Raw genomic sequence first — 25,485 nt, 5'->3', positions numbered from 1 at the left:
TCATAGTTTAAACAACATATTACATTCATTAACGAGAAATATGGAGGTCCTAGTCTTTCCATGTAAAATAGAATCTTATGAGATGATGTTGTCTGAAGGGAATGGGAGAGTGACTTATTATGGAATACTATTGTAATATTGTTGTTAGAATGTGTTGTACATGGGTATCTAAGGTGTTGATGCTATTATATGTATCCAAGATGATGTAGACCAGGAGGGAGTTGTTGATAATTGTGTGTGTTGTGCTGTGATTCATGTGACTGAGTTGTTTATCCAATGCCATTTTTGAAGGTTTATTTAAACAGCCATGTTTTCAGTGATTTTTTGAATTGTTTTGTATTGTTTAGCAGTCTTATGGTATAAGGTAGTGAATTCCACAGTTGGGGTCCGGCTATTGATATGGCCCTCTGTCTTGTGGTGGTAAGTTTGGCTGATGGGATTGGGGGTATCGTAAAAAGGGCCTTATTTGTTGATCTAGTGTTTCATTGTGGTATATGTTTTTGCAGCATGTTATCTAGGCAGTTAAAATCGTTGTTGTGCATTGATTTGTGTAGGATGGTAAGTGTTTTGTATTCTATCCGTTTTTCAATGGGTAGCCAGTAGAGCTTTTTTAGTATTGGGGTGATGTGATCCATTTTCCTGTGTCCTGTGAGTATTCTTGCAGTGGCATTTTGTAATATTTGTAGTGGGCGTGTGGTCGATTTGGGGAGGCCTAATAGAAGGGAATTGCAGTAGTCGAAGGTAGCAAAAATTAGGGTTTGGAGTATGGTTCTGAATTCAGTTGGGTTGAGCAGGGGTTTCAAACGTTTAAGGATAAGTAGTTTGTAGAAGCCTTCCTTAATTTTCGACGCTATGTGATGTTTGAGATTCAGTTCAGGGTCTATCCAAATGCTTAGATCTCTGACATTTTCTTTTAGCAGGATGGAATTATTAAGCTCTGGAATTCATTGTTGGAGGTTGTGGTAAAAGTGGTTAGCATAGCTGGGTTTAAGAAAGGTTTGGACAAGTTCTTAGAGAAGTCCATAAACTGTTATTAACCAGATAGACATGGGGAAAGCCACTGCTTATACTTGGGTGTTAGCAGCTTGGGATCTAACTACTATGTGGGATCTTGCCATGTACGTGTGACTTGGTTTGGCCTCTGTTGGAAACAGGATACTAGACTTGATGGATCCTCGGTCTGACCCAGCATGGAAATTCATATGTTCTTATTGTAACACCCCCTCCCCCCAGAATACACTCCAGCAGTTTCCCCTCCACAGGATGAATCCACATATTCGCCTTCCTTCCTTCTTCCCCCACCCTCTTCTAGACAAACACCAGCACTTCAATTTTTCTCACCCCACCCCAGGATGGACCCCAGAACTCTCCCCCCCCCACAAAGATTGACATAGATAATTGAGGGGGTCAGGAAGCAAGCTTTCTCTCCATCCCTCCCAATTCTTTCTCACACACGCACTCATACTTTCTCTTCCCTCTCTCCAAGCCCAACCCCACCAGCCTCAACTCTCTCACCTGTTCAGTTTCAGCTGCAGTAGTGGTTCAATAAAATAGTTTCAAACTTTTATATTTTTTGGTCTTCTATTCCCTTTATCTTCTTCCTTTGTTTCATTCTATCTTGATGCTTCTTCAATTTCTTTCCCATTTTCTTGAATCTTTAATCTTTATTTGATGTTTTATTTTCATTTCTCTAGCTTCTCCTTTTTCCTTTGTTCACATTTGCTCTGCCCTTTGATTCCTTCTTTTGCTACCCATTCTATTCTGTTCAGCCTTTCCTAATGATTTTTCCACCCTGTTGCCATTATTTTCTTTTGCTTATATCATTCCTAGATCCCATTTCTCATTGTTTTTTCCATTTAGCTTTTCAAAGCAAATTTATATATATCCACTAGTCCACCTTTCCTAGTGTGTCACCGTCATGGTCCATGACCAGCCCATGGGGGGCTGTTTAGGGCGCCTTGTGGTGCAAGGCTTACCTTCTCGTCTGCAGTGCAAGCCTCTGGAAGGCTCCTGTTTTTAATGTCTAGCTTCTGAATCCTGAGTTTTGAATCCTATCCCGGTCTTCAGAGTTCCTTGCGCCTGCTTCCGTTCATGCCCAAGACTCTGCCAGAACCTGCTCTGCTTCAGCATGGTCTGCGACCAGCCACTGGTGGCTGTGTAGGGCATGCCCCGGTGCAGGGCTCTCCTGAATCTTCATCATGTCCTGGCTTCAAGTTCCACTGCTTCATCTGGAGTCTGCTTCACTTTTGGCGTGGTCCGCAACAAGCCATGGACGGCTGTGTAGGGCGCGCTGCAATGCAGCACTCACCCAGTATTTTCTACTGAATTCTGAACCCTTGCCTGAAACCTCCAAGTATCCTGAATCCTTGTCTGAGAACTCCAAGCAACCTGAATCCTTTTCTGAGTCTTTGTCTTCTTGTTTCTGACCTCAGTCTCCATCTGCCTCATGCACTCGTCATTCCCAAGTGGCGGGTGTGGAAGGGCTATCGAGTGGCCGGAGGGCTACTCTTGAGACCAGCATTGTGTTGCTGGGTCTCATTGTACATGTAGGTCCAGTGGAGGGCTGAGCCTGCCTTGTTCCTGCTCCAGATGTTCCTTGCCTTGTCTTTAGTCCAGCCTTGTTCCTGTTCTGCCCGTGCTTGTATTGCTCACCTCTCGCAGTGTGTCTTGGGGCTCCTCCCTGAGCCGCGCCGTGATCCAAGTGCTTACAATCTCCCTTGAGAAGCGACTGTGCGTCCATGCTCACAACAGGATCTGAAGGCCATGAGCTTGGTGAGCTGTGCCTGTGACGAGCTCAAGTTCCTAGACATTTTTGTTAGTCTTGATTTTGCCCAGAATTTTTTGCTTCAAGTTCTTGGACACTTTGATAACCTGTTTCTTGCCCAGAATCTTTGCTCTCAGTTTCCTGGACATTTGATACCCTGTTTCTAGTCAATTTATTTTTCTTTTGCTGTTTGTTTCACCTCTTCAGTTTGCTGGATCCCATGACCTGCAGGAGGCGCCTGCATCCAGATCCCCAAGTCCAGTCTGCTCCTGGAACTTTCTCGACCTGCAGGAGGCACCTGCCACTGTTCCACGGACCGTCTCTGTTCTTTCCACTGCAATGTTGGCTCATCTTCCTGGGTTCCATACGACCTGCAGGAGGAGCCTGCACCCTAGACCTGGCTCTGTCTCATCATTTCCTACTCAGTCCCTGCTTGCTCTGTCCTCATGCTTGCCCTGGGACCATCTTCAGCCAAGACCTCGCCTCTGCTTGTGAAAGTGGAAATTCCAGCCTTTATCACATCCCAAGTTCCTAAGATGGTGTCTTGTTGCTCTCTCTCTCCATCATTGCAAGTTGTCCTGCATCCTGAACTCACCACCATCAGTCCCCAGTGTCCTTCATGAGGCATTCCGAACTGCTATGATCAGGATTAGGAGATCCTGTTTCCCTATTCATCTGCTCTTCCTGTACCATCTTCACTGTCAGGCTAAGGACTGTAGTTGCCATCTTCCAGCTTGTCTGGTAAGCCTGCATAGCCTTGCTGTTTATCCTCTTGGAAGGATCCTGTCTTCCTGGAAACCACATGCAAGATTCAATTACATTGTCCTTGAATGCATTTGAGTATTTGCGGCCATCTTCTCCAGAATGTTCTACCCTCTGAGTTTCTGGGACCTATCTTCAAGCCTTTTCTGGATGGCTCTTCAAGAATAACTAAAAAAAAAACCAAAACTTGCCAGCTTCTCAAGTGTCTTCCATCAGTAAGTTGTCTCTGCAAGGATGTTCGCCATTGGCTGCATTTCAACCATCCATTACAGTAGAGAAGCATTCTTGTTTACTCACTGGAATCTTCTGCCATCCTCGAGCCTTGTCTATTGAGTCTTAACCATCTACCTTAAAGCGGCTCATCTGATACAAACCTGAGAGATACTCAACTATACAGCTATCTGGAAAATCCCTTACAACAAATTCATACCTTGCATAAAGTATCACCGTGATGTCTACTGGCTACCAAGCTCCTCTTGGGAGTAGCTCCACCACCACTGGAAGCCTGTGTTAACATACAGATTTTCCTGAGAAATAATCTTCCCCTTGACCGAGTTAAAGGGACTTCTCTTACCATCTGGCTTTGCAAAATCCTGGAAGCAGTAACCCTGAGCTTCCTTCCTCTTGCCTACCTCAGCCTTGTATCAGCTATCATTGAAAGGAGTAAACATGCCTTCACGATCATCTTTCCATCTTTGGCATAATGTTCCTTGGATTTCCTTGTTTCACTGGGCATTCCATGTATCAATGCCTACTCAAGAGTATGTGGTAACTTGCAAGTTCGCCTACTCACTCTCCTGGTGTACCATCCTCACACCTAAAGAATCCAGCTTGATGCCTAATTTGTAGAGATGTGAATCATGTGCCAGATCGTCTTAACGATCAGATTCGGCTGGGGGAGGGGGGGAATCTGATCGTTAAGATATGTGAATTGGAATCGTTTCCGATTCCAATTCACATTGCTAATTTTTTTTTTAGGGAGGCCCGCGCCGCTAAAAAAAAAACAAACCCCACCCGACCCTTTAAATCGACTCCCCCACCCTCCCGACCCTTTTTTTTTAGGGAGGCCCGCGCCGCTTAAAAAAAAAAACCCACCCGACCCTTTAAATCGACTCCCCCACCTCCCAACCCTTTTTTTTTTTAGGGAGGCCCGCGCCACTTAAAAAAAAAACCCACCCGACCCTTTAAATCGACCCCACCCTCCCGACCCCCCCAAAACATTTTAAAATTACCTGGTGGTCCGGGGGGCCTCGGGGAGAGGAGAGATCCAGGGGGCCTCGGGGATAGATTTCCGTTCCCAGGCATCAGCTGCTCTAAAAAACAATGGCGCCGATGCCCCTTTGCCCTTACCATGTGACAGGGTATCCATGCCATTGGCCGGCCCCTGTCACATGGTAGGAGCACTGGATGGCCGGCGCCATCTTTAAAGATAGCGCCGGCCATCTTTACTCATCAGCTTCTTCTGGAGTCTGCTTCTCTTTCGGCATGGTCCGCAACCAGCCATGGACGGCTGTGTAGGTCATGCTGCGATGCAGCACTCACTCAGTACTTTCTCCTGAATCCTGAACCCTTGCCTGAAACCTCCAAGTATTCTGAATCCTTGCCTGAGACTTCCAAGCAACCTGAATCCTTGTCTGAGTCTTCTGAGCAACCTGAAACCTTGTCTGAATCTTCCGAGAATCTTGAGTCTACGTCTGAGTCCTCCGAGTATCCTGAGTCTACATCTGAATCTTCTTGTTCCTGCCCTCAGCGACTGTATAGCCTCACGCACTGGTCATTCTCAAGCGGTGGGCCCAGAAGGGCTATCGCGTGGCCGGAGGGCTACTCTTGAGACCAGCATTGCGTTGCTGGGTCTCATTTGTGCGTGTAGGTCTCATGGAGGGCTGAGCCTGCCTTGTTCCTGCACCAGATGTTCCTTGCCTTGCCTTCAGTCCAGCCTTGTTCCTGCTCTGCCCGTGCTTGTATTGCTCACCTCTCGCTGTGCGTCTTGGGGCTCCTTTCTGAGCCGCGCCGTGATTCAAGGGCTCACAATCTATCTTAGCAGGTTACAATTAAAAATCAGTTGTTAGTCAGATAACTTAACTTACTTCCTCCCTGAAACGCGTCCAGAATGTCTCTTTTTTTATCTGGCTAGATTTTAGCTAGTTAATGACTTACTGGCTAAAATCTAGCTGGATAAGGGGCTGAAGACACAAAAACTACCATTTAGATGGATAACTTGTGAATTTATCCATCTAAATGGCTTTGAACATTGACCTGGCTATGAGTTTTGCTACATTAGTCTTTAGTCTGTTTCTGTGCTATCAGTGACTAAAGAATCCTCACTCCTGAAACTTTATTCACTCATTCTTATTCTCATTTGTAATATACAAAAACTGACCATTAGGAAAAAAAAAATTAAAGTACCATGCAAACAATCTTTGAAAATCTGTGTGCCTGTGATGCCATCTGGTGGCAGATACCAACCAGCACTTCAAGTGTGAAGGATTTATTCTGTGCTGCAAATGATTTTCATTCTTTAGAGAGAAGGCAACATTCTAAGAGAGAAACAATTACAAAAAAGACATTCTGGAGGACACAGATCAATAACAAGCAACTCAGCAGTTAGGTCCACATCCATTTAGCAATTTCTAGCTTTCTAAATAATGCAAATCAAAATCTACAGAGTTAGTGCTGAAGTATGGCACCAACCTGTAAAACACAATGGGGCCGATGAAAAACAGTGTGTTCAGCTGAGCACACTATTTAACCCATGTTTGGACACGCGTTTTGGCTACGCATCTACAACCCCTTATGCTATAAAGGGATTAGCACATCCAACCCCCCACAAAACTAATAGCACTCATCACATGCAAATGCATGTTGATAAGGCCATTAGTTATTCTCCCCAGATCTAAAACAAAATGTATGTCCGATCCGCACATTTTTACGCTCAGAAATTAATGCCTGCCCATTCTCTGACTTAATATCGTGGGGATATTAAGTTGGAGGAACCAAAAGGTTAAAAACAAAAAAAAGTGCTGGTGGTCAGGTTAAGGAAATGGATGCTCAATTAATGGTATCCATTTTCCTAACCTGTGGCTGTGCACAGGTTAGGAAAATGGACGCTTGTAAATTCAGCGTTTGTTTTCCTAACCCACTGACAGTCACCTCTTCTGGGTGCCTGCTGCCCAGGAGATGCTAGAGACGCACATTTGTCCCTAGCGCCTCCTTGGCAGCGTGACCCTTTATTTAAATACTGAATCTCGCATCCAGAAGAGGTGGCTGGGCGCGCGTTAAGAAAGCAAGTGTTCAACACTAAGCACCCGTTTTCCATGCTCATTTATTGCATCGGCCCTAATGGAAAAGACTTTACTGGCATCTATTCCTTTGTTGTTCCTCACGGCTTTTTTAGATTGCCTACCTTGTTGTTTTCTGGGCCCATATAAATAATAGGCTGGTAGTGGCTCAACTTTTCAAAAATGATATTGGTGGGCTAATGACCCCCCCCCCCCCCCACTCCAGATTCTAGTACCATTATCCAGGTACAACCATCCCAGGGGTTACATGTGAGTTCTTTACTAGGCCACCATCTCTGCCCCCACTTTATTCACCTCCCCTTCCTTTGGCCCCATCCCACTTTCTTCCTTTTCTGTAATATGAGAAAAGGAAGCTGCAATCTTTTCTCCTCCTTTAAAACTCACTCCTCTGACCTCATTCCCATCCAGCTCCTCAGTTCTATCTCTCCTGAAATCATCCCATCCATCTGTCACGTTCTCAGTTGATAACTTGCCACTGCAACTATTCCCTCTTCCTTCACGCATGCTGTGATCACACACTCCCCAATAAATTTAAAAGATATTTATTACTCGTTCTCTATTAAATTTTGAGTGCGTTATAAACACCATGTATAAAATAAAAACAAGAGACAGCATAAACAATACATACTGATTAATCAGACTTTATCCATTTGTGACCACCTTATTCAATCGACATACGAACTGTTCAGATGGGCCTGCCACATTGTAAATGCCTCATTAATGCAATTCTTTTTAGGATTAATTCAAAAGTGTTTTATGTCAGACTCTGCCCTCAATGAATCCCGTAGAATGTTCCACATTTTTGGGCCTATAACAAATGTATGATTCTCTTCTCACACAAATGGGTAACTTTCAAGGAGTGTATCTCAAGAAAATGTTTACCATTTGAGCAAAGATGTCTACATAAAGTATACATTTTTAATAGTATACTAATGCAATAGAAAGTCTCTGAATTGAAAACCCTGTGGATCACTGCAAGAATTTTGAATTTTATCTTCCAAGCTATCAACAAGCAATGTAATCTGAACACATATAGGGAGACATGTTTGTTCCTGCTGACCTCTGCTAGCACCCTGGCAGCAGCATTCTGCTCCATCTGAAGAACATGTACTATTGCTAACATCAGACCAATACATAATGCATGCGGTAATCAAGACAGATAACCAGGATGTTTAAAACTGTGTAAAAATGATCAATAGACAGAAAAGGCTTAAGGGTCCACAACATCCGAAGCTTAAAAAATGCTCCTCGTACTATATTTACTTGAGGCTTAAATGGTAAAGTAGTATCAAAAGATATACCTAAATTGCAGACCTGACTAGAGATAAGGATCTAATAATCTCTGAGCTGAATAAACAAGGGTACATTAGGTTTCACAAAGCTGGTCAAAAAAAGAATTTTGGTTTTCCATAGGTTTAACTTTAACTTATTGGAGATAACTAATGCTGCACAATAGCATTACAGTTAGAAACATCCATCATCTTTAATGTAATAGCAAATCGTATATCATCGGCAAAGATATGAACACCTAAGTTAGCCAAAACTCTATAAATAGGCCTCAGATAAATATTAAAAAAACATAGTGGAGAACACTGATCCTTGAGGAACAACAGTCTCCAGTGTAAACCAGGATGAAGATACACTCCTTATTACCACCTTTTGGACTTGATTAGAAAGTTAGGACTGAAACTAGGCCAATACAGTGAGGCATATACCCAAGTCAGTAAGTTGAGCACGTAATAAGGTATGATTGAGTATATCAAAAGCTAAAGAAATATCAAGAAATACTAGCATGACTTGTTGACCAACATTAATCCACAGCCAAACACATCTAGACTAGCTATTAATAAAGTCTCTGTCCTATGGTGAGCTCTAAAGCTGAATTGTTGGCAATCCACTTCATGATCATATATAAACTCTCTCAATTGTTTGTAAACCATTCCCTCAATAACCATTGTCAAAAATAACAGTGAGGATAGCAGCTAATAGCTTGCAAGATCATTTTGTACAGAATTGGGTTTCTTCAGAATCAGTCAAATAAAGGTGCATTTAAGAGAATGTGGTAAGCTTCTCCTAGATAGGGACAGGTTCACAATCTTTAGTTAGGGGAGTTATGATATCATCACATAAACCCATCAAGATTGAAACAGAGCAAGAGCTCAGTAGGCTCTTAATTATTCATGGTATTCAGAAATAAAATAATCTCTATTTCTGAAACATAGGAGAAACTACCCCATACTGTATTTTCTAACTGCAACCTGTCTCTCACTATGTCACAATCTGAATCAAAATCTGCACACAGATGCTTATCCATTTCCATCCCCTTAGAGTACAGGATGTCTCACCACTGTATGGGCAGCTGACCAAGGATTTCTGGCAGTTGCTGGAACCCATTTGGCCTCAGTGAACCTTTCTATAGTCATGGCCTACAGCTATAAGATAGTAGTCTTGCTTTTAGTGGGCTACCAGATGATGGACAGAAATGACAACTTTTCAAGATTATTATGGCCTGGCCTTGCATATCCAAGGCAGACAACTGGATCAGAAAGACTGAGGAATGGGATTAAGGATGCATTGTACTGAATAGGCATTTCCCAGCCATTGAAGCATGATTACTAATTTTAGTTCTCATTAAAAGTAGCCATGTTCCAGATACTGGCACCTGAAGACTATGCAATATGTTCCCTGATCATGGGACACCAGTTATTTTGGTTGCCCAGAAATATAGTACCTGCTGTGTGGCTCTGTCTCCTAGGTTGCCTGCATCCAGATTCAATCATGTGATAAGCCTCCTCATCAATAGCAAGTGGTAACAGGATCCAGCCACCAGCTCCTGGTGGTCTACTACATTCTTTCCACTGGTTGGCCAGGGTTTTCTAGGAGAATACAGGCACACTTGCGGGCTTGGAGTGAGCCTCCTTTTTTAAGGCTGAAGGTGGCCCAACTCATTTTGTTTTCAGGTTAAAAGGGTCTTGACAGATTGGATCTTGTCTAAGATGGGTTTGGCTGTCATCAAAGCTAGTTCAGGTCCAGTGAGGAAGTAGCCTGGTTGACCCCAGTATGGTTGTGGCCTGTAGATTCAACTGGTGAGTATGATGAGCTGCTAGACTCAGGTATTACCTAGCACAGTGACAAGCTATCCATGTGTATACAGCGGTCCAGGTTCCAACATTTGGGCAAGGCCATGCTGGTTTCATTGATGGATGTCTCTGGATTGGATCACCTGCCTGAATAGAATGTCAAGATGACATGTTTGTGGGGGTCCAAGGTGGGGTGTTAATCTGTGGTCCACTGAAGCATTATTATATCATAAAGCTCAGTTAATGCATATAGTAAATGCTGGTAACCCAACAAAGAAATATAATGAACAAACTATAATCATGGCCAACCTACTCTATGGCATGTAGGGGGATTTTTGCTTGACAGATTAGACTGTTTGCTTCACTATCAGAAGTAATTCACTCAGAATAACAGTATGATATCACTGGGGTAAAAAACTCCATGTCAGAAGATATTGCTCGATTTGGTCCTGGTTTAGTCCCATTGAATGCATGAATTGCAGCTTTAATTTTCTCTGACAAGGACAAGACTGTATGTGTATGTATATTGAGGGTGGTGGCAGGGGTTGGCTTGTTCTGTCCATTTTGATATGGGAATGTACTCCTTTAGTATCACTGCCTCAAGTACTTTTACCTCCCGTAGTCTAGCCAGCATCTTACTGTGCATCTCTTCATATCCATGTTCACTAGAACCCACATCTTGTCCCTTGTCTCTGGTGGTGCCAGTGCCTCTGTGGAAATGGGGGTGGGCTGTGGACAGTGGGCAGGTAAGCAAGTCCTCATATCACACCAGCAAAATTTGTATTTGACATAATTAGATGTATGTGCAGAAAAGGATAGGTCATATGACTTCCACTTGTCTGACAACGTAGAACAGGACTTACAACTGGGGGATCCTAGGCCCCACCAGCTGAAAAAGGGAAGCAGCTACCAGGGGAAGGGGAGGGAAAGGGGGAGGAGAAAAGGGAGAGGGGGAAAGATAGAGAGGAGGAAGAACATGAAGTAGAGAGTTAAAGAGGAAAAGTTTACCACCACCCCACTTACCTCCTCTCCTCTTCACTCACACAATCCCTACCTTTACAAACACCTCCATTCTTATAACAAATAAAAAAATACACATCCCCCATTCTTCCTTACACAAACCTAACCAGCCATATAAAACTCTACATACCTCTTCCCCACCCAGCACATACACAATATATATACTCTTATACTTCCACCCACACAGGGCAATTACAAGGCGCACACACATATCTAGAGCTTCTGTAATACACACGCATGCAGATCATGGAGTAAAAAGCATGCTCTTTGAAGCTGCCATACAAGCCTAGACCTTTTTGTAATACAGATATTATCTTATGTTTGCCTTATAAGGTAGATTTTAAAAGAAACATGAGGACGGCCATGTGTGCACGGTTCCCGGAGCGTGCACATGGACGCATCGATTTTATAACATGCGTGTGTCGCTGTGCAAATGTTATAAAATCCGATACCCACACACACATGCATGCCCAACTTTATATTGGCGTGCATGTGCAGGCAGGGGGAGTGGGGGAATTTTTTAAGAAACGTGCACTGATGCGACTAAGCCTTTTCCAAGTTCCCTTCCAGTCCGCTCCAATAAAGGAGCAGACTGGAAGGGAACTTGGGAAAGTTTATCTTTATCTTTTTATTCAAATTCTTAAACATTTCACATATTCACATTTGTAACCTCTCTGGTCTGGATACTCGTCTCGCCACTTTGTCAAATCTGCATTGGTGTCTACTATTTTCTGTAAGTGAATCTTACCCTCCTCTATTTTTATCTTTGTGACCTATTCTCTCCATCTGGCATAGTGAATCATGAGGTCCTTTTTATCTCTGCTTCCCTGAAGATTAAAAGCTGGGTTAGAAAGCAGTATAATTAGTGAGTATGAACTACTTGTCAGGTAGGCATGGAGAGTCAAAGATGCTTTTCTAAAGAATCTATTGCCGTGATGTGCTGCTGAAATCACATTAGTCACTTTCAAAGCAGCATGAAACTGTTCTGAACTGAACTTTTCCCCAGCTCTTTCCTGCTAGGTTTCTCAAGTTTATTCTAAAAACAAATCTGAGTAAAAGGAAAGATGGTGACATGGGTCTGTGCTCATGGTTTATGGTTTATTTGGTTTTTTAAACCATCACATCAGTAATAAAACCATCACAAAGGTGTACAATCAATAAGAGCAGAAAATATAATAAAACAGTAAAATATAAAATAATAAACTGGTTAATATCAACTACTTACTTATAGCTTAAAAAAAACTTATTGTAAAACATATCTAAAAGTACCATTAATAACTCAATAAATAAGGTAAAATGCAAAACATCAAAATAAAAGTGGGAAAAAAAATATTCTTTTTGCTGTTTCAGTTTTCTATGCTTCTTCTTGACTTATTTTAGGACACTGAGAAATAAATGTAATTAAATAAATAAAATGAGAAATAAAAGGATAAAAATTCAATTTTTTTACTATTGAAAATAAAAGAAGCTAAGCAGGCAAAAGGGAGGCCACCTGGATTTACTCCTCTGAGCAGAATGAAATGCGTTCAGGAAAGAGGTGTTGAGGAGGTAAATAAAAGTTAGGTATCTAGCGGGTCAATGTAATATCAAGCATGAAAAAAAGGTGCATCCAAACTGGGAGCACGTTTTTTCAACGTGCGCACATCCCCCTCTCCTAGGCATCCAATATAACAGGCAAATGAGATGCTACGCTAAAAAGGACGTGCTTGGGATAAATTGTGTGTCCCTAGCCTATACATGGCATCGGGCACCCAGAAGATGTGGCTGTGCACAGGTTTGGAAAATGGAGGTTCAATGAACGAGCGTCCGTTTTCCTAACCTGCACACAGCCATAGGTTAGGAAAACCGACACTCATAAATTGAGCATCCATTTTCCTAACCTGACTGCGTAAAGTTTTTTTTTTCATGCTGTAGTAATTTCTGCTTTTTCGACGCGTGACAAGACTTAACACCAGCATCGAGGCTAGTGTTAATTCTTGCGTGTAAAAATGTGTGCGTTGTACACACAGTGATTTTTTTTCCATCGGGGGCAATAGCTAACAGCCTCAGCTACATAGCATTTACACGTGATAAGCACTATTAGCTATGAGTGTGTTTGGACGTGGGTTTTGGACATGCTTATCCCCTTTTTGCATTGGGTGTTAGCCTAGCGCATACAAGACATGCATCCAATCAAGGGCTAACCTGTGCGCACAATACTGCATCGGCCTCTAGGTGTGTGAATAACCCTTTATGGGAACAGTCAGAGATAGAGAGGAGCTCAATAATGGAAAATATAAGTGAGCTCTGCCTCTTTGAGGGATCCTTGCAAATATATTTTAGATTTTCAAACAGCATGATTAGTAGCTAAATATCCCCTTTTACAATAGCACATATTCTGGAAAAAAAAAAAAAGTATTTGGCTTCTATTCATCTAGGAGAGGCCCAGACTTCTGGGGATTAATGGAGCCCAAAGTCCCTAATGCTGTGAATATATAAAACAAGGTTCATTATCATGATTTTTTAAATCCTCTCTATTTCCTGAGCTGTGTTGAAGTTATAAACTTGTATAAAATAAACTCACTCATTCATAATCCTAACTGTATTGTTGTCAGCTGATTTTGTTTGGTTTATTTATTTTATTTATAAAATGTATATACCGCAAAACCTGTCAAACAATAAAAGCGATTTACAATAGCTCACATACATAATAAAACAAATAAAACCAATACAGTAGATAACAATAAAAGAATAAAAAACCAGAAAAGGCACACAGTTAACTTAATAAAAGCGATTTACAATAGCTCACATACATAATAAAACAAATAAAACCAATACAGTAGATAACAATAAAAGAATAAAAAACCAGAAAAGGCACACAATTAACTTAATAAAAGCGATTTACAATAGCTCACATACATAATAAAACAAATAAAACCAATACAGTAGATAACAATAAAAGAATAAAAAACCAGAAAAGACACACAATTAACTTGCGACAGACAGTTCTGCACCCGCCATCCACCCCACAGTCCCTGACTTACCAGCCCTTGTAGATATTAGAGATGTGAATCGTGTGATCAATCGTCTTAACGATCGATTTTGGCTGGGGGGGGAGGGAATCGGATCGTCACGGTTTTGTTTTTTAAAATATCGTGTAAATCGGGGGAGGGCGGGAAAACCGGCACACTAAAACAACCCTAAAACCCACCCCGACCCTTTAAAATAAATGAACTTTTGAAAATTGCTACAATTATATGCTACTTTTACGTGTGTAACTCCTTTAAAAATTCACTTGTCTTTCAGCTTGGTGTAAAGATGTTGTGACTCTAGTGAATTTTCCAGAAGTAGTTACTTTGAGTGAAAAGAAAATGATCAGTAACCACAGCAGTCAGATTTTATAAAGCATTACTTAATACAAAGGTCTATGGATGTAAAGATACTGAAAAGGTATGGGAACAGGAGTTGGAAGAGCCATTGCCTGATAAGCAATAGCTCTTTTGGTCTAAAAGTATTAGATGTTCTCTTTCAGCCTCACAAACACAGACACTATTTTCCATTGCTCAGTGTTATGGACACAATTACAAAAGATGGATTAATATGTCTCTAATATATGTTGGTTTTGTGATAAAGGTATTGGAACATTTGATGATATGCTTTATTCTTGTCCTGTCCTACACCATTTTTCGGTTAAGGTTTAGACTAGAATTAACACATTTTTTAATTGGCAAATAGCTATAGCATATAGTTGTTTGGAAATTTTTGATGTTTCTCCTCTTTCGCAGGAAAAATTGTCAGGTGTTTTACTTTTGCTTGCTTAAAAAGTGATAACTTCTAACCAGAAGAACCATTTATGATTGACAAGCATTTATGGTGGAGTTTGGTACACTTTACAAATAAATATAAAATGGGAGCAGCTACTAAGCTGAACAGAACTCCTGTTTGCACAGCTGTTTGAAAAACTATTGTTGTGCTCGTGTTGCTCTTCTTAAAGTCAGTTTTAACCAAATTTTATTTAGATCATAATGGGAAACCTGCATTGTCTATTCTTTTACTTCCTTACTGGAATATGCATTCTTTTTATTTATTTTTTTTTTTCTGGATATGTTTTCTTTGCTGTTCATAATAATACAAAGTTTTAATTCTAAAAATGAGAATTTAATAATGATTTACAATATTTGAAACAAGAGCGGTTATATTGTGTATGAAATTTGTATCAGAGGTGTGACGTTATCCAATTTCTGGATGAACAATTATGGCCAATTTTTAAAAATATTTTTAATTTTCATGTGAATACATTGTGATATATGTAGCCCTGTTTCTTCTATTTGCAATCAGCGCTGAAAGTACAACTGTACATTATCATATTTCAGTTATTTACAAGGACAACAGATTTGTTGTTCCCATTAAACCAGAGTTTTTATTCTTTCATACATTCTAAACAATCTGACACTCCACAAAATGGAGGTTCTCTTATTTTTAGTCTCATTGAAATACCTAAAAGGGGGCTATTTCCTCTGCATTTTGTTCAGGAAGCAGTAAGTTGTGCCTCCATCTTTTTGCACACACTATTAAAAGTGTTCCATGTACTTTACAGATTCTGCTTATCTTTCTTGCATTTCTGCTAACTCTCTGCTACCAGGTTACGGGCCCAGAACTGAAACATAGGGCAGGAGTCAAAGAAGTGCTGAAAGTGAGCAAAACAAAACAAACAAACAAAAAAAAGGGCAGAGTCACAGGAAATGGTAGCCATTGGCAGTCCTGTATCCAAGTTTGCAGCTGCTCATCTGACTAACCAGAACTAACAGACAAGGTACATGGAAATGAATAGAAGAGGCTATCCCTGCCCCAGTCATACAGGAATGGGCTGAGAAAGATCAGCAAGCTCAAAGTGCTATTAATGATGATCAGATTGTGCATATTTGTAAATGTATAACAGTCAAACAAATGTGGAATGAGCTGAAGAAGTTACACGACAGAGCAAATTTAAGCAATAACTTGTATTTACTTAGCAGGCTATACCAAACTAAACTGCTTGGATTATATAAAATGTGCCTTAGAAATGGTAGAAAGACTGTGTGGCAAAGGAGAAGAAATTAAAGATTTTCATGTTGCAGCCCTGTTGCTCAGTGGTCTCCCAAATAATTATGAGGCACTTGTAACAGCACCTGATGTTAGACCAGATGATGAGCTTACCCTGGAATATGTTAAAAGCAAGCTTGTGGATGAATATAATCACAAAGTAGAAAGCACAGATAACGGTGAATCAGCCTTGCATATGCAGGCCTGTATTTCTAAAAGCTCTACTAAGAAAGGTGAAACAAGGAATGTTTTGTGTGTAAAAGGCCTGGTCACTTAAAGGCAGACTGCAGAGTTTATAAAGCAAGAATGAACCAACTGCAGAAACAGATTGCAAGGCAAAAAGCCAAAAATACTGTGAAAGAGGCTGAAAATAATACTGATGTTGAATTTGCATTTAAAACTAATGCATGTGCAATTTCACAAAACACCTGGTGAAGTGACTCAGGTGCCACAAGTCGTATGGCAAATGATAAAAATTTCTTCACTCAATTTAATCAGAATAAATCTGAAAGAATTGTCACAGCTAATGGACAGTATATGGTCTCAAAGTATAGGGGAAGGGTATCTTTACTGCCCTGTTTCCCCAAACCTTATCAATGATACCTATTAAATTAGTGTTATATGTGTGCCTAAACTTGAAAGCAACCTGCTGTCAGTGAAAAATCTTACCAAGCAAATTAATGTTGTAATATTTAAAAGGGACAGCTGCTTATCATAAATGGAAGTCATACAGTTATAGAAGGCAAAATTTCAAATGAGCTATATCAATTAAACTGCAGTGAAGTTGTTAATGCTGCTAAGCAGCAACATCATGTTAAATATATCCATGTATGGCACTGTAGTTTAGGGCACAGAAATCCTGAAGCAATAAGGAACCTACCCAAAACCAGCAAGCTGATGGTATCAAAATCGATCTGGGCAGTCAAGTCTATGAAATATATTAGCTGCATAAAAGGGAACATGTCAAAGAAAGCTTTTCCAAAAATCAGTAACAGCAGAGCTGAAAAGTGTTTGGATATGATTCACACAGATGTGTGTGGACCAATGAAAAATGAGACTCCTGGATAGAAAAAAATATTTTCTGACATTCGTAGATGATTTCTCAAGATTTACAACAGTTTACCTGCTGCACGACAAGGATGAAGTCTCTGAAAAACTTGAGGAATATCTTGCCCATGTAAGCAACAAATTTAGCAGTTTCCCTAAAGTAATATGTGCAGATAATGGCACAAAATATACAAGTGGTAAAACACAAGCTATTCTGAAAAAATGCTGGATTGCATTCCAGATCACAGTTCCATATAACCCAGAACAAAATGGGGTGGCTGAGTCCTTATGGTCCCATCCAAAAATCTGTCTGTTGGATAGCAAAGTATGAATTGCACATCTTACTGGAGCCATGTCCAACTACCATACATTCTGTATGTCTGAGATATCCTGTCAGTATACCTAAGTAATATATAGAGACATTCAAAGTATGTGTTGCCTATGGAAACTGCTATTCAAGATGATAACATCAAAACAAATTGCAAGTTCGACTACCTTAGAAATTATTACATGCATATTTTTAATTGCTATAATTATATAGCATGTTTGGATGTGCTCAGATGAAAGACACAAAAAGGGACTGAATTAGAACAAGTTTTGACACCTTGTTGTGTCTGTTACTAATATATGCACACATTTTTCAGCTAAAATGAAAGGCATAATAGAAATGCAAGTTATTAATTTCATTATAATCACATAACATCAAGACATATCCCAGTGCTTGTCATTAACAGCTGCATATTGTACAATACTGCAAAAAGGCAAATGCAACAAAATCATGCAGAGTTTTGGTTTACCTTTGCCTGCATCTAGAGCAGGTTGTGGAATACCAGCTTTCACAGAAGAAAATAAAAACAGGACACTACATAATTAGATACAATACAACTGAAGAGAATGCATATAAATATCATTAGCAACTCCAAGCCATGCAGCTAAAATTAATTCCTTATCATCCTGGTTCAGCAGTTCAAACTAGTGGGTGGTCTTAGCCTTCTAGCAGATGGAGGCAGAAGACACATCCTTTTTCAGTGACATCATTACTTGGTTTATAAGTTGGTGCTGCACCGTTCGTAGACAGTATTTCTATGTCTCCAGCAGATGGTGATCACATGCTAGACTACCTTAGAAATTATTACATGCATATTTTTAATTGCTATAATTATATAGCATGTTTGGATGTGCTCAGATGAAAGACACAAAAAGGGACTGAATTAGAACAAGTTTTGACACCTTGATAAGCTTTGTTTTCTGTCTTATCAGCCTAACTCTTGAGGAGTGTGTCAGCTTAGGGAGAAAACCTTTTCAGCAGTCATGGAATAGGAGGTGATGTCCTTTCATAGATTACAAACTGGTTATAAGACAGGAAACAGAGAGTAGGATTAAATGGTCAATTTTCTCAGTGGAAAAGGGTAAACAATGGAATGCCTTAGGGATCTGTACTTGGACTGGAGCTTTTCAATATATTTATAAATGATCTGGAAAGGAATACGACGAGTGAAGTTATCAAATTTGCAGATGATACAAAATTATTCATAGTAGTTAAATCACAAGTGGATTGTGATACATTGCAGGAGGACCATGCGAGACTGGAAGATTGGGTGTCCAAATGGCAGATGAAATTTAATGTGGGCAAGTACAAGATGGTGCATATAGGGAAAAAATAAGCCATGCAGAAGTTACATGATGTTAGGTTCCATATTAGGAGCTACCACCCAGGAAAAAGATTTATTTATTTATTTATAACTTTTTTATACCGAAGTTCAATTAACAGAGTTAATTATCAATCCGGTTTACATTACAACCAAACATTGACAGTAACAAAAGTTGTCTTACATAGAACAAGGGAGGATATAACTTGGGCGCAACTTAAACAAATTGGTTTATCAGGGAACTTAAAACAATTTGGTAAGTCATGGAGAGGGCTGGAAGGCCTGAGAGAGGGGGGTGAGGAAGGAAAAGGGGTTATTACAATTTAACGAGGAGTAGGAGCATAAATAACAAGCTGGGGCGAAGAGGGAGATGAATTTGGGATCCTAAGCTTGGGATGAAAAGTTCCATGATGAAGTGGAGTTCAGTATCATAGTGGATAATACGTTGAAATCGTCAGCTCAGTGTGCAGCAGCAGTCAAAATAGCAAACACAATGATAGGAATTATTAGGAAGGGAATGGTGAATAAAACAGAAAAAGTCATAATGCCTCTGTACTGCTCCATGATGAGACCATACTTTGAATACTGTGTACGATTCTGGTCGCCGCATCTCAAAAAAGATATAATTGCGATAAGAGAAGGTACAGAGAAGGGCAACCAAAATGATAAAGGGGATGGAACAGCTCCCCATGAGGAAAAGCTAAAGAGCTTAGGGCTGTTCAGCTTGGAGAAGAGACAGCTGAGGGAGAGATATGATAGAGGTCTAGAACGGGTAGATATAAATCAGTTATTTACATTTTCGGATAATAGAAGGACTAGGGGACGTTCCATGAAATTAGCAAGTAACACATTTAAAACTAATCAGAGAAAATTCTTATTCACTCAGTGCACATTTAAGCTCTGGAATTTATTGCCAGAGGATATGGTTAGTGCAGTTAGTATAGCTGCATTTAAAAAAGGTTTGCATAAGTTCTTGGAGGAGAAGGCCACTAACTGCTATTAATCAAGTTGACTTAGGAAATGACCTCTGCTACTACTGGTATCAGTAGCATGGGATCTTCTTAGTGTTTGGATACTTGCCAGGTTCTTGTATCCTGGTTTGGCCACTGTTGGAAACAGGATGCTGGGCTTGATGGACCCTTGGTCTGACCCAGTATGGCAATTTCTTTTATTCTTACGTTCTGCTGGAGTCTCAGACTTGAGGCTTTGTTCAAATCTGGCCGTCTTACTTTGGCAAGTGGACATCCCATCCAAACTGACCTTTCTGCAAAAGGGATTGGAAGAAGGGCTGAACTCTTTATTCCCTAGGGGGTCCCGATTGCAGCTACTTCATGGTAAAAACATAAGATTCAGGCAGATTGGTGTTAAGTATATTTGCCCTCCCCTTGGTGGCTTTGGTGCCCCAACAGAATCTGGATCTTAGAACTCTTGCATTGTCCTTTCTTGATGCTCAATCACATGTTCTCAAACAATATTCCTTAAAATTGACTCCCTAATAGTCTATGCTTAAAATTACTAGGGGTGTGCATTCGGATTGACCGCATTAGTAAAACGCAACTCATATTTTTTTTTTACTTAAAAAATTGATTCGACATAAACGATCGGATTTCCCACATATCGAACATAGATATGTTCGATATGTGGGAAATCGCGATTGTTGAGCCAAAATAAAAATATAAACCCCCTCACCCTCCTTAATCCCCCCCCCCCCGACTTACCACAACTCCCTGGTGATGGAGCGAGGAGTGAGGACGCCATTTCTGCAATCCTTGGCGAGAAGCATGTGACGTCGGCGGCACGTCGAGTGACGCCGGCGTCACGTGATTCCCGGCTCGTTCGCGCCGGACGGCTCGTTCGGCCCAAAAAGAACTTTTGGCCAGCTTGGGGGGGTCAGGAGGCCCCCCCAAGCTGGCCAAAAGTTCTTTTGGGCCGAACGAGCCGTCCGGCGCGAACGAGCCGGGAATCACGTGACGCCGCGTCACTCGACGTGCCACCGACGTCACATGCTTCTCGCCAAGGATTGCAGAAATGACGTCCTCACTCCTCGCTCGATCACCAGGGAGTTGTGGTAAGTCTGGGGGGGGGATTAAGGAGGGTGAGGGGGTTTAAATTTTTTTTTTGCACATATGTACATATACCCAACTCATTGGATTTTTTTTATGTCCATATTGGCCGCAAGTGGGACCCCCTTTCGGACATAAAAAATATGAACATAAAATTTTGCTCTGCACATCCCTAAAAATTACAGACCTTAATTGGCAGTGATGCCTCCTAATCTTTCCACAGTTCTTTTCATCAGTGCCATCCATACAAGGTCATTTTTTGCCTTCACTAAACATTTTGAAATCTCTTCCAGCATCCCATAAAGGGGAATGTAAAGGCAAGTATAATTTTTCCCTTTATTAAAGGTTCTTGAACCTTCCTCAGGTATTTAAAAGATGGCCAATCCATTTCGGCTAAACAATAAGGCTTAATTCTGCAGACATTATGGGGTGAGGCAGCTTCAGAATCTTCATTGTCTGTGTAAATCCCCCACTCTGTTGATGGGTCAATAGGTTCCAAGGGTGCTTCATGCTCATTGTACAAGGACTGAGGATCTCTCTTGAAAAGACCCCTAGATTCATCAAAATGTGATAATAGAGCCTGACCTAAGAAAAAGGGGCTTATTTATGGAAATTGTATAATTACTGCACCATGCAATAACATACTGCTTTGCATCATGCAGTAAAGTTTTGTGCCCCACAATAATTCCTATAAGAAGAGAGAGAGAGAGAGAGAGAGAGAGAGAGAGAGAGAGAGAGAGAGAGAGAGAGAGAGACAGACAGACAGACAGACAGACAGACAGACAGACAGACAGACAGACTCCCTAGGCCTTCATAGTAGTCAAGTATGTATATCTCTATAAAAGGGGCATCTAATAGCTCGAGGTGAGATATTGGTGGTGATTTAAGGGCCAGTTTTCAATGCAGAGTGAGACATATGAACAGCACAGTACATCTTGGTGAAGATTTGACATCATTTGCCGAGAGGAAAGTCTCACAAAGAGGACATTTCTACTATGTTCTCTCACCCTAGCTTGACGGACTCTATAATGGTACCATCAAGCTAGGGCGAGATAACAGTACAAAATTTCATCTTTGTGAGACTTTTCTCACTCCAAATGATGTCCAATCTTCACCGAGGTGTACTGTGTTGTTTATATGTCTCACTCTGCATGGAAAACTGGCCCCTAAACCCTAAACCACCACCAGCACCTCATCTCAAGCTATTAGATGCCCCTCCTTTAAGCATATAAATAGTTGCACACTGTGAGGACCTCCCCAGAGGCTCTCTCTGTCTCTCTCTCCACTCCCCTCCACTCTTCTCTCTCTCCCCTCCTAAGCCCAGAAATGGCCAAAATGCAGTTTGAAAAATTTATCGTGAATTGCGTTATGGCCATTTTGGTCATATCGCACAGCTTAATGCCAGGAAAAAAGGTATAGTTATTTCTTGCGTTAAACCTGTGAGATAGCATGCATTATGCTATTGCATAGTGCGATATTGCCCCTCATTTTCATAAATCCTGCCCAAACTCCTCCCTAATCCTCCCCTTCCCATAATTTGAATTTGTGCCATGCGCTAGCATTATTATCACATGCGTTATGGCATTAATGCATGAGTTAATGCGTTATCACATGTATTAACACCATAATGCATTTTGATGAATGACCCCAAGAATTTGCAGCACCTGCTCTGAAGGACATCTGTAAGGCTGCCACTTGATCTTTACAGTCTCTCATAAATATGACAGAATAGATGTGCAAGCTAAGGGAGATACTCAGAGCAGCACTGTCTTATTCCCACCTGTGTTGGAATGCATTTGAGTTTCTTTTCCTTGAGTCCTGCTACTGCAGTTCAGGACCCTCCCCAGAAGTCAGAGCCTGCATTGTTATCCTTGGCAGGGGACCTTGGATTTGCCAGAAAATTTTGATTGCACCTTCAATGTGCACCTGAGACTGCTTATTATGTGCTATTTATATCTCCTGTGGCACTGCTTGGTGTGCAAAGTGCCATACAGAAAAACATGGGATCCAGTCCCTGCAGAACGAAGTTTGCTTTCTATGCAGGAGAAACAGACAGGAGAGTTTCCTCAATTCCACTTGTTTATGAAGTCTCTACTTATTGTTCCTAAAGTTAATTGTGTATTAGGAGCAGTTGGTATTTGCCATCTTTAACATAAAAATACTGACTATTGCTAATGCAGTACCAGCCTATGTACCAAGTAATATCACAGAAAAAGGGTGTGTCCTCTGTCTTCATCTACTAGTATAGACCGGTATAGCATGACTCAAAGAAAGTAAATTAACAGTTAAGACTAAATTTAACCATGAATTAGATAAAAACAGCAAGCAATTAAAAATTAACTACAGTGAAACAAATTCTCAAATTTTTTACTTGCAAAAATGTATTATAAATGAATGATTTGTTTAAACTGTCCTGTTCATGCTTATTATTATTATTTTTTGTAATTATAAAAATTCTTTGTCTTAGCTTAATTAAATCTATTACCCTAACCAAAGAAATAGTATGCTCCTGTCCACCCCTGCTGGTAGGCTGTTTCAGTCCAGTATGGGGGTGTGCTAGGATCTTTGAGTTTTCAGAGATTTCTCCTCCTAGAGGGCTGAGAGCCATGAGATGGCTGAAGAATCAGGAGGGGACTCAGTCTGAAATAAAAACTATACCATTTTTCCAGCAAGACCCTTAAATGAGAATGGTAAGTAGAGGTATCCAAGCATTCCTGAGGTGCCAGGTGTCCTATAAATGTTTTTATAGGACAAAGGAAGCAGCCTCAGAGTTTGGGCATAGTAGTCAGACAGTAGCATACATTTATATTTATACATCTAGGCCCGACACAGATAAAATCTTTTCTGCCTTTAATAAAAGGATTTCCCCTTTAGCCTTGAAGGCTCAATTCAAAATTCTCAAAAAGATACCAGCACCTTATTTCTAAGGAGTTGAGAGAGGAGCGACATCTAATAAGCAAGAAAAAAAACCCCAATTAATTTATCTAGATGTTATTTTACATTGTTTTCTAAATACTTGTAAGTATTTTACTTCAACAATAAATGCAAACCATTGGGAACACCATTCCAGTGTGTGGAATGCCTATGTTTAGTTTAGTTTACTGACTTGCTATACTGCTTTTCTGTGCTTCCTGCTGTCGAGAGTACATTTCAACAGCTACAAGCCCCATAAAGGAGACCTGCTTCTTCAAAAACACAGTATCTGGGATAGGGGTAGATATATAACATTTTATTCTGTAAAGAATTTAATCAGTAATAAGAAAAATAATTGTAACTGCCATTTCTTACCAATCTTTGTCAACAACAGAAAACTACTAAAGTACAAACTAGAGGGTATTTGCAGTTAACTAGGTGTTCCTCTTTCATTTTATAGGACTGCAGTATTCTGAGTGATGAATATGAAACCTAGGCCTTGTAGATTTAAAAAACATAGATGTTACTTATATGTATGCCTTAAAATTTAAAGAAATGTATGAGTTTGCTTTCTACATATCTATCTTACCTTCATCCATAATTGTTACTGATTCCTCTGTTATTTGACTTCCGGGCCCCATTGAAGTATGCGCATAAAAATAAAACTTGTACCGTGTGCTGTAGTTTAAATTTCGCAAAATCAAGCTTGTCTCATTGGCAGGAATTCTATTTTCCTGTAGGGGGCCTAACTCATGTGTGCTGTTTACTGTCAATAGAAGAAAAACATTTCATTTTAGCTGATTCATCGTCATGCTTCATATCAGGAACACTCTACACTCTAATATCAAAAGCAAAGATTGGATACTTGCTGTATCTGAGTGAACATTTTGCTATGTGTACCTAATTTTCTAAATTCAAAAATATCAAAATAAGTAGGCAGCACTCTCTCTGTGAAAGAAGTGTCTGAAACATTCCCACACTGGGAAATGCACTTGGATGAGTGATTTACACATTTTTCCATTACATGCAGAAAATGTCAGATACTGTATGCATCCACCTTTGACCATAAAGAAGACATGGATTTACAAACTAAACAGTCACTAATACTAATAAAACCTAAGGTATGAATACAGTACAGAAAGCCAAAGAATGGAATATTGTGAAAGTGAAAATGATGAGGGTCATTTTCAAATAGGCCATGTACATTTAAAGTATGTGGGCTCTTTAAGCACATGAACTTTACACTTAAGGGGTCGATGTTATAAAACATGATATCCGCACGCACGTGCGCACCCAATTTTATAATCGGCACGCATTTGCGGGCGGGTTTCGACTCCCGTGTTCAAGGGGGAATTATTTTACAAAAATACGTGCGGTGACGCAGGTAGACCTTTCCCAGTTTCCTCCCAGTCTGCTCCAATTTAGGAGCGGACTGGGAGGGAACTTACCTATACCCCCTACCTAACCTTCCTACCTTTTCCCCTCTTCTCCCCGACTCCTATCTTCCCTATTTTTTTTTTTAAACTTACCTGCTCCTTTGCAGCAGATATAAGTTATGTGCATCGGCCGGACCCCGCCCCTTCTCGCCCCGACCATACTCCATGGCCCGCCCCTTTTGGCTTGCCCAGCACTTCTGCAGATATCGGGAGATACGCACATGGCCGGGCCCTTTCGGAAATGCTCTCGGCGCACACAGGGCCTAGCCATACACGTAGCACCCGGAATTTGTGCACGCGCATTTTAAAATTCACCCGTAAGGGGGGTAGCTTCTCTTTGAAAATTAGCACAAATTACATGTGGTAAAAGCGCCTGTGTACTGTGCACCTA

General features: G+C 40.7%; 1 protein-coding gene across 3 annotated transcripts in view; it reads right to left on the bottom strand.

Annotated features, from left to right (window-relative positions):
* Positions 1-25,485, bottom strand: part of NRCAM (neuronal cell adhesion molecule) — a 515,870-nt gene that overhangs the window by 71,397 nt on the left and 418,988 nt on the right. For 2 of the 3 annotated variants that reach the window (XM_029616764.1, XM_029616763.1), the window contains exons 24-25: positions 24,248-24,424; positions 17,831-17,866 (exon numbers count right to left, since the gene is read on the bottom strand). In XM_029616764.1, the coding sequence (XP_029472624.1) occupies positions 17,831-17,866; positions 24,248-24,424 (213 nt within the window). The remainder of the gene's footprint in view (positions 1-17,830; positions 17,867-24,247; positions 24,425-25,485) is intronic. The other variant, XM_029616765.1, reaches the window with a different exon arrangement.

Source organism: Rhinatrema bivittatum, chromosome 9 (assembly GCF_901001135.1).
Source record: "Rhinatrema bivittatum chromosome 9, aRhiBiv1.1, whole genome shotgun sequence".
Taxonomy (NCBI): domain Eukaryota; kingdom Metazoa; phylum Chordata; class Amphibia; order Gymnophiona; family Rhinatrematidae; genus Rhinatrema; species Rhinatrema bivittatum.
This window is presented reverse-complemented; position numbering and strand designations above follow the sequence as displayed.